This window comes from Oryzias melastigma, linkage group LG12 (assembly GCF_002922805.2).
Source record: "Oryzias melastigma strain HK-1 linkage group LG12, ASM292280v2, whole genome shotgun sequence".
NCBI classification, from domain to species: Eukaryota; Metazoa; Chordata; class Actinopteri; order Beloniformes; family Adrianichthyidae; genus Oryzias; species Oryzias melastigma.
The window spans coordinates 1,241,487-1,250,690 of record NC_050523.1 but is presented as its reverse complement, the minus strand read 5'-3'; the positions used below and the strand labels follow the sequence as shown (position 1 = coordinate 1,250,690).

The 9,204-nt window shown below is 44.6% G+C and overlaps 1 protein-coding gene across 5 annotated transcripts in view; it reads right to left on the bottom strand.

The window, feature by feature from the left end:
• Positions 1-345: 345 nt before the first annotated feature.
• pi4kaa (phosphatidylinositol 4-kinase, catalytic, alpha a) overlaps positions 346-9,204 on the bottom strand; it is a 34,157-nt gene continuing 25,298 nt past the window's right edge. For 4 of the 5 annotated variants that reach the window (XM_024299393.2, XM_024299395.2, XM_024299396.2 and 1 more), the window contains exons 42-54: positions 8,893-8,946; positions 8,702-8,822; positions 7,692-7,821; positions 7,556-7,626; positions 7,249-7,321; positions 6,992-7,172; positions 6,801-6,905; positions 6,076-6,201; positions 5,618-5,738; positions 5,379-5,538; positions 4,460-4,549; positions 3,235-3,318; positions 346-3,154 (exon numbers count right to left, since the gene is read on the bottom strand). In XM_024299393.2, the coding sequence (XP_024155161.1) occupies positions 3,103-3,154; positions 3,235-3,318; positions 4,460-4,549; positions 5,379-5,538; positions 5,618-5,738; positions 6,076-6,201; positions 6,801-6,905; positions 6,992-7,172; positions 7,249-7,321; positions 7,556-7,626; positions 7,692-7,821; positions 8,702-8,822; positions 8,893-8,946 (1,368 nt within the window). In that variant the 3' untranslated portion in view covers positions 346-3,102. Of the gene's footprint in view, positions 3,155-3,234; positions 3,319-4,459; positions 4,550-5,292; positions 5,539-5,617; positions 5,739-6,075; positions 6,202-6,800; positions 6,906-6,991; positions 7,173-7,248; positions 7,322-7,555; positions 7,627-7,691; positions 7,822-8,701; positions 8,823-8,892; positions 8,947-9,204 lie in introns of those variants that run through there. The other variant, XR_002922237.2, reaches the window with a different exon arrangement.

The window sequence follows — 9,204 nt, the reverse complement described above, 5'->3', positions numbered from 1 at the left end:
CCTATTAAGTTTTTTTAGGTCAAATTAATGTTTTTTATATTAAGTTAATTTATAGAAAATAAAAACACAGGAAAAAATAGAATTTTCAGTCTGACGCTTACTGCCCTCACATATGGAAGTTGATGCAAAAAGAAGATTCTAATATAAAAACATTTTCAGTTAAGATTATAATATATATTCATATTTTAGCTTTTGTAATAAAAATGAATTTTTCAAAGATTGAACCAAAAATATCTTTGGAAGTTTTGTAGAAGTTAGATTCTGCTTAATAAAAATGGTATTACCTAAAAAACTAGTCATAAAAAAAAGTCAGAAAGAGAATAAAAGAATAAACAAAGTCAAAGATCAGTTTGGTGTTGATATTTATTGAAGAAATCAGATGTTTTTACAGGTCAAAGCTCAAACCCGACAGCATGGAAACCTTCGTTACTGATCCGCTCCGTCTGACCTGAAACCTGAACCGACCCGGAGCAGAACCGACCCGATGAAGAGCGGCTGCTCCCGCACAAACGCACACAAACGCACACAAACGCACACAAACGCACACACAGCAACAGGGTGAAAACAAAACACAGAAACAGCTTCAATACACATCAATACTTTGCATAAAGTTACGTTTTTGTCGTCAAGTATCACTACAGTGGTGTTTCTACCAGGGGTAGGACAGATGGCTTTAGTCTTCATCGTCTTCATCAGTAACACTTCAACTCCGACGGGATCACGAGGAATGTTCTGGAGCCCGAAGCTCGGAGGAGAACCACCGATCGGCAGCGAGTCCCGCAGGAGAAAACGCACAAGAATAAACCGACAAAAAACAGGAAAGTAAACGACATCTGAGGAAAAAAAAACAAAAATGACGAGTATGGAATGAAAACAAAGAAAAAAATAAAAGTTAAAAAAATAAAATGTTTAAAGTTAAGTTACAGACAAACTAAAACACTAAAAACAAACAAAAAACTCAGAAACAATCAACAATGTAACATGAATGAAGCTCCTGTGCAGCTCAGAACATCTAGAGGAACTGAAGCTGAAGCTGACGTGACTTCAGATCATCCAGTCTGAAGACGAAGCCGACCGGAACACCGGGAATGTCACCGGATCTTCTCCGAGGATCCGTCTGGACTCGGGCTGCAGCGTCTCGTCTGAGATGCTTCACAGGATTTACCTTCAGGAGTTTTTAAAAACTGAACTCTCGGATCCTCAGAGACTCTTGGGGATTCTGTTCAGTTTGTTCGGATCTTGGGATCGACGTCGAAACACAAAACTTCTGCGTCTTTTCCAGAAGTTTCACTAAAATCCACAAAAATCCAGAGAGGAGCGCCAGCGGCCGCCTCTTTCCTGCAGCTCTCTGGAGGATTCGAACCCTCGGCTGAGGCTGCAGCTATATGGAGCTAATTTAGGACCAATATTATTTGAAACCAAAGAAAACAAATTGAAAAAAATATCAGTGTTTGGCCCAAAAAAAAAATGTCTGAAACTTTTTGCTATTCTAAAATAAACTGTTTTTTAGGTTTCAAAAATCAAAATTTCAATTTCAAATCTTTTTTTTCCACTTATAATTCTTTTTTTTCCTTTTTGAATCTGAAAATTTACTTAAATCACATAAAACTCTCCAGTGACACACCAGTAAACAGCAGGACTCAGAATCCTTTTTCTGGGATTCATGGATTCAAATCCCACTGTTCCAGGTTTGAACTTTTTTTAAATACAGTTACATTTCATTAGGCATGAACAAAACCTTTTTTTAGTTGTGATATGAACATCTTTTTTAAAATAACAACTATTACAAAGACCTGCACATTACTGAAATGTGACTTCTCATCTTGGAACAACTTCAGACTCTGATAGTTCAGACTAAGCAGACATTTTCTGACCGTATTATCACAGTTCTTAGAGTCAGTGAACGCACCGGGACTGAAGGTACCACCCTCTCGATTTTAAATGGTTAGCCCCGCCTTAACGCGCCACAATGGGGCCAAAAGTTTTAAAACTGAAATTTTCAGGTTTAAAAGAAAAACAAAAAAAAAAAGAAAACAGTTAAAAGTGAAAAAAGATTTAAATTTAATTTTTGAGTTTTGAAACCTAAAAAACAGAACATTTGAAGCTGAAAATAATTAAGTTTATTTTAGAATAGCAAAACGTTTGGGTCATTTTTACATTTATTCTGGCTAAACACCAATATTTTTATCCATTTTGTGTCATTTATGTTCCAGATAATCTTGGCCCCTATTGAGTTCCGTACAGCCCCTCAGGATCGATCGATTGATCCTCCATGAAGGAGATGCTGCACAGCAAACCTCTGCTGATGAACACATGCAGGGACTCACATCAGTTAGTGCAAGCCCCGCCTACTTCCTCATCATAATGGAGATTTCCAGCCAATCAGAGAGTTTATAAACCACTGCAACATTAAACAATAAAACTCAGTAAACCCCAAGACTTTTGTTTTGTCGTCTCTATTTGGTTACGCGTGCCTTGGTTTCTATGGTAACGATATAAAACAAAAAGTATCTTTTCAGCTTAAAAGCATCACCGCTTTAGAGATTTCTGTAAACTTATTTTAAAACTAAATCCATGACAATGTCAAACCGTATGCACTCCCCGCTTTTATTCTGAAAGTACTCAACCAAATATTTCAGTCAACGTTTTTATTTCTTTGAGAGTCTCTGAGGATCCGTGAGATTTTTGTTCCAACAGTAACCCGGTTGGTAAAAGGTCCGGACGGTTCTGGTTCTTCCTTCAGTAAACGTAACAGTCGGAACCCCGGACCGACACCAGGAACTCCGTAAACGTTTGTAACCTGGACGGTCGAGCGACCTGATCAACAGGAAGCACTCGACGGAACGTGAACACGGTTCCCACGCTCGCCGTGCTTTCCCGTTCCTCTGCGTGTAAAGCGGGTCGGTGGGTTCTCGGATGAGATTCGGTAAAGTGCGTCAGAGCGGCGCCGCGGCGGTCCGTGTCCTTCAGGAAAACGCTTAAAGGGCGACTCGGAAAAGCAGTTTCAGTGAAAGTCAAAGGTTCTACTCTAAAGCTCAGGCCGACTTCAGAGAGGACGGGACTAAAGTGCCTTATTGCTGAGGGTCTGGACCCGGGCCGGTCTCAGTATGGTATCTGGTTCTGGTAGTACTGCAGCATGTCGTAGGTTTTGCTCCTGAAACCAAAACAGACCGGCGTCAGAGTCGTGTTCTGTGCTGGCTCCTGATTGGCTGACGGCCGGCGCGGCGCTCTTACCTGCTGCTGAGGAAGCAGCTCTGGATGACTTTGATCATGAAGGCCGCCGCCTCCTTCTCACTCATCTGGGGGTTGAAGCGCCCCCTGCAGGAAGAGAGCACAGCAACAGCTGAGAGTTGGATTCCCTCCGGACGGCGGCTGGACGCTCCCCGCCGGGTCCAAGAGCTGCCAGGAGCTCGGACAAACATCTGGTTTGAACCGGTTCTGCATCTAACAGCAGAGCAGGAGTTCTGCTGGTTCTGGTCCAACAGAAATGTCCGGTTTGCTTCTTCTCATCCGATTCAGCCACAGCGTTCAAGTCCCGACTCCTCTGGAACCGCCGGCTCCTATTTTACTGCATCGTTTGAGCTTTTACTTTGTATTTTTAAGTTTTATTTTGAAAAACCCAGAGTCACAGGTTTGGTTGAAAATAGAGTTAAAGTGAAAACATGATGATAAAAAAAGAAAAATCCCTCTAAATATAAATAGTTATGAAGCCTGGACAGCAGCCCAAACCACTACCCCACCACCGCCATGCCTGCCAGCTTCTACCAGGTTCTGTGGTGGAGTTAAAACAGGAAGTACAACCTCCACAGAGTTCCTGTTTTGAGGGAAAACTTCCCAAAAGACGCAGAGAAGAAGAGGAACGCGGTTTAACCCTGAAACTGCCTGGAACCAAACAGAAAACGTGTTTTTAAAAATGATGATTGTGTGTATTACTACCCTAGGTACAGAGTCCCTAAAGGGACATTAATGTAAAAAAAAAAATGTAAAAAAAAAAAAGTTTTTACAAAAATGGAAGAAAAAAAATTCTGGTTATTAACCGATGCGAAGCACTTAGTAACTAAAATTATTATTATTATTATTTTTTTTTTTAGATTTTTTTTCAGTTCTATCTTGTTTGAACCAGTTATTAACCAGAACATTTTATTTTTCTAAAAACTGAAGTAAAAAAAAAACTCTGGATAGTAACAGGTGAGCACCAGTTGTTTTTTTTTTTACACAGCTGCTATTTTTTGAAAAATAATAAATTTTTAACTTCCTTTTTTTAAACGTCAATGTCCCTTTAGGGGATCCATACAAAGGCAATAAGCAGCAGAAAAAATACATATTTTTGGTGATTTTTCAAATGTAAATGTTTTGGGTAGTTAAAGGGTTAAACAACATCTGAGCAGCAGATCTGATATAAACAGGAGAGAAAACACTTCCTGGTTCGGCCTGTAGGGGGAGCTGCTGCGCTTCTTACTTCAGGAGTTTGATGGTTTGTCCTCGGAAACATGGAAGTCCGGTGTCCAGCATGAGGGTCACGAGGGAGACCACGGCGTCCATGTAGGGCCTGTTCCACACAAAACCACAAGGAGGGATCAATCAAACTATCAATCGATCAATCAATCAATCGATTTATTGCTATTAGGCAGAAACTCAGATTCTATAAAACTGAACCACATAAATACATAAATCCATAAAATGTTTGTATCCAGATCATTTCCAACAAATAGAACATCATAGAAAGTGTATCGATCTGCAGTAAATGAAACTTTAACAACACAGACATTCAGGATCTACTTTGACTGACTTCAAGTATTTCTTTATTTCTGCATAATTTTGGGTTTGAAACTGGAATCTGTGGAGAAATCCTCGTTTTCACGTCAAATCCATCAGGATCAAGTATTTTCAAACGGATCGTTCATCTTCCAGCTGAAGATCCTCAGCAGAAGGAACCAGGAAGTCCTCCAGAACATTCTGCTGGACTGCTGGTTCTGGACTGAAGAAAGCCGCTTACCAACACCAGAACCCGACGCGGAACCCCAGATCCTGCGTGCATTAATCCCTGATAATGCAGACTCGGTGGGGCGTTATCTCGATGTCGTGATTTGTTGAACGTTCAGATTCATTTCCTGCATGAATGTTTGAGCAGATTTCTACAGTTTTCTGATCTGCTCAAATCCTGTTTTGTGGGTTTTCTGAGCTGGAAACACAATTTATGTCAAAATACTTGAAGTCCAAACGTTTCCACAGGATTCTCGTGTTTGGAGAAAGTCTCTTTATGTGTGAAAACTTTAAATCAGAGATAAAAACCTTCAGTGAAGCTCACAGAACCTCCTTCTTCTGGAACTTTCTGTAGAAACATCTTCAGAAGTGGGAGGAGTTTGCCGGTCTCTCACCTGACGGCCAGGTAACCTCGGACGCACATCTCCATGAACCATTTGAAGGGCGTGGCCTCCATCTTCCCCCCCATGATCATCACCATCTCATCCGTCAGCTTGATGTCCGGCTCCCAGCCCAGGTTTCCTCCGGGGGAGCTCTCGAACATGAAGCCGAAATCTGAGCAGACACAAACCACACGGCGCCGTTGAGTTGGCGTTTTCACGGCGGCGGCGGCGGCGGTCAGAGCGCGGCGCACCGATGTGGATGAGGTGTCCTTTGCTGTCCAGCATGATGTTCCCGTTGTGGCGGTCTTTGATCTGCAGCAGGAACAGCAGGAGGCTGTAGGCCGCCATGCTGCGGATGAAGTTGTAGCGAGCCTGCAGGAGGGGGAGGGGAAGTTAGTGGATTAGAACGGCGTCAGCATGGCGAGCTCGCAAAGTGGGCGTGGCTAACAAAGAACCTCCGTTGCTAAGAAAATTTGACTTGTGATTCTGCTCCTCATCTGTTTGTTAATGAGTTGAATAAAACTTTACTAATATTTACTGAACAGTTAATTTTTCAAATAAAACCCCATCTTTTCTTTAACCAGAGAGCTCTCACTGAGGGGTTAAAGGGCCTCATGTGGCCCCGGGGCCGCAGGTTCAACAAGGTCAACAAGGTCAACATTTCCCTGCGACTCAGACATAAAATCCGGACCAAAGAGGAGCTGCAGACCTTCTGGAAGGCCAGCGTGGACTCGTCTCCGTACTGGTTCCTGAAGTAATCGTACATCCCGAAGTCCGTCTGTCTGCCCAGCTGGTCTCTGGACTTGCAGTCGGGGATGCACTCGATCACGCCGCACTGAGGAGAAGCCGGTGGAAAGCTGGTGAGGGAACCGGGGCTGCAGAACTTCACAGCAGAACAACAACAACTGAAGCTCTGAATCCTGGGATGACGAGGAACCCTCACGCTTTAGAAACACTCCTTCCAGAGTGTTCCGCCCTGCTGCTGCTGATGAGCCACTTGTCCATCCTGCTGCTCACCTGGTAGGGGGGGCCAATGCTCCCTAAAAGCTGTCAATAGTGCAAGAACTGCAGCCACATAAAGCTAACCTGTCAATCACAGATCTAAGCCACACCTCCGATGCTTAGTCTGGCTCCACTAGCCCCGCCCCCTCTTTGGCATTTTTCAAATCTGGGCTGAGAATGGAGCCAGCCTCCGACTGCCCTGTTTGGTGACCCTTTAATTGGCACCTGCTGGCCAGACGGAGGAGGCCTCACTCAGGTAGACGGGGACCAGAGCAGCAGGAGGAGGAGCTGCGGTAGAGGTTTAGGCTTCATTCTTCTCCCTCTTTGTCCTCAGCAGTCTTATACTACTGGGTTTTGTTATTTTAGTTTGGGGTTGGACCTCGGGAGTCTTGATCAAATGTTCAGACTAAGGGAGCGGCGGCTGAGTCTTACCCCCGGCGCCGTGGCCACCACCCTGTAGGGGAAGACGAACAGGTCCAGACCCACCAGCTGGAAAATGTTCTTGAAAAGTCCAATGATCTGCAGAGCCAGCATGTCCTGCGGAGCAGACGGGAACGCTGGTGAGAGGGCGTGACGCTGCGCAGACGCCAGATCAGTCAGACGCAGCAGAGGGGAGGAGTCACCTGTCTGCAGTCGTCGCCCACTTTAAAGATGGCCGCCTGCCAGCAGACCCTGCGTGACCCGTCTGGGTTCTCCTCGCTGTCCTCCACAGAGTCCGACGGGGAGCGCAGCCCCTCCCGCTCCAGCTCGGTCACGCCGCAGCGCTTCACCTTGAACTTGGCCAGATACGGCGCCTTGGCGGCACTGCGACACACAAACACACACGACTGATACACACTCACAGCAGGCGCTGAGGAGCACCGAGGGAGCGACCTCTGACCTCTGCATGGGGGTTCCTGACTTGTAGTCGATGTCCAGGACGATGGCTTCTGGATTACTGGGCAGGTAACAGCCTGAAAACACAAACGGAAATTGTGTTTGCTTGTAAATTGGCCTTAAAACTCTGTTGTTGATGAGAAGCGGCGGAGAAGGAAAAAGGTTTCAAACTAAACGAAATGGAAACAAATGAATTAAATATTAAATTTCAACATAAAAAGTTTCTCCTCTAACGTTCTGATGGAAAACATGAGACTCCAGGAGGAGGCGTCCTGGGCTCTGATTGGTTAAAAGAAGCTCCGCCTCGTTACCTGGCTGCACTTTGATGTCGGACAGAGCCTTGAGACACGCCCTCTTCCTCTCCTCGCCCTTCGGGACCGGCCTGAAACACACAGAGGTGTCAGACGGCGGGGGGAGGCGGGGCGGCGGCGGCGCTCGTGCACTCACTTGATGATGGCGGACACGTTGGTGATCTTGTTGAAAAAGTCAAACTCTCTCTGGTAGAAGTCTTTGGCCGGACCCGACAGCGAGCCGGTGATCTCCTCCACCATCTGCTCCAGCAGCTCCCCGATGTCGGCTGCAGAGAGTTTGAGCCGAGTTCTGGTTTCTGAGAGTTTCCTTCAACACAGAGGAGCTGAAGACATCGGCTATAAAAGGGAATTCATCAGTGTGTTTGGGGTCTTAGGGCCGGATCCGGACCTAAGAATTATAGTTCTATCCGGCCCTCCGGGTAATTCTATTTTATTGCTATTAATGACCCGATGTTATTTTGTGCTCATTTCTAACTTATATAATTTTGGCAAAATATATTTTTATGGAGAGTAAAATATTGAAGTTACAGTTTTAAAATTTGGCATTCTGCAGCTTTTTGGACTATTTTGGCATTTACTAAGATTTCTTAGGTTATTTTGGAGTTTAGTTCATATTTCAGCTATATATCAACTTCAGCGTTTTCCGCTATTAGCTTCAGTGATTTTATAAATCAACTTTGGCGTTTTCCGCTATCAGCACTAGAATCTTCAGCGACCAAATTCAGCTACAGCATTCACGTTAGCATTATCACAGGTAATGCTATATATCTAGTTCATAATTAGGTTAAAAAGTTACAGTTTTAAAGTTTCAAAATGTAGTTTTAGAGTTCAGTAAATGTCTATCCTGTTCGACCTAAAGTGTGTTTTGGATTTTGGCCTCTGTATGATTGAGTTCGACTCTCCTGTTCTACAGGAAATGACGTCACAATGACTGAATATTCTGGCCATTGCAGCTTTTCTTTTCATTTTTAAGCAAATTAAAGCCTTCTCTATGTTTCCGATCCAAAAGATATTTAGTAATAAACAGTTTTTGAAAAGAAAACCAAAAACCTTTTCCTAATTTAGCTGGGATTTCCCTGTGGGAGGAGACAGTCTGGTGGTGACAGAAACACTTCCTAACGAATTCGCCTCGCCGGGTTCACTCACGGTCTTTCTGGTGTCCCTCCTCGTCCACAAAGATGTTGGTCTTCATGTTCCAGATGAACTGATGTGCGAGCAGCTGAGACTTCTGCGCCGCCCACAGGATGTACTCCCTGACGTAACCCATCTGAACCGGACGAAGAACCACAGTTACTGCTGCGGCCCGGCCCAACGGAACCTCAGAGGTTCACGATTACCTTATCGTAACGGAGCGCCTGGACGATCTGAGGGATGTAGAACAAGATGGCGTCCTGCGAGGACGGAGAAGAAATGTGGTTGTTGCTTGATGGAAGTCAGATGTGTCAGAGAGAATGACAGAATCAGACGGAGGAAACTCCCATCAGAAAACAGATTTTTGTTTGCCCCGCCCACATCTTCAGCACCACAGGGAGGAGGAGAACAAAAGAGAGGAGGAGAACTAAAGAGAGGAGGAGAACTAAAGAGAGGAGGAGAACAAAAGAGAGGAGGAGAACAAAAGAGAGGAGGAGAACTAAAGAGAGGAGGAGAAC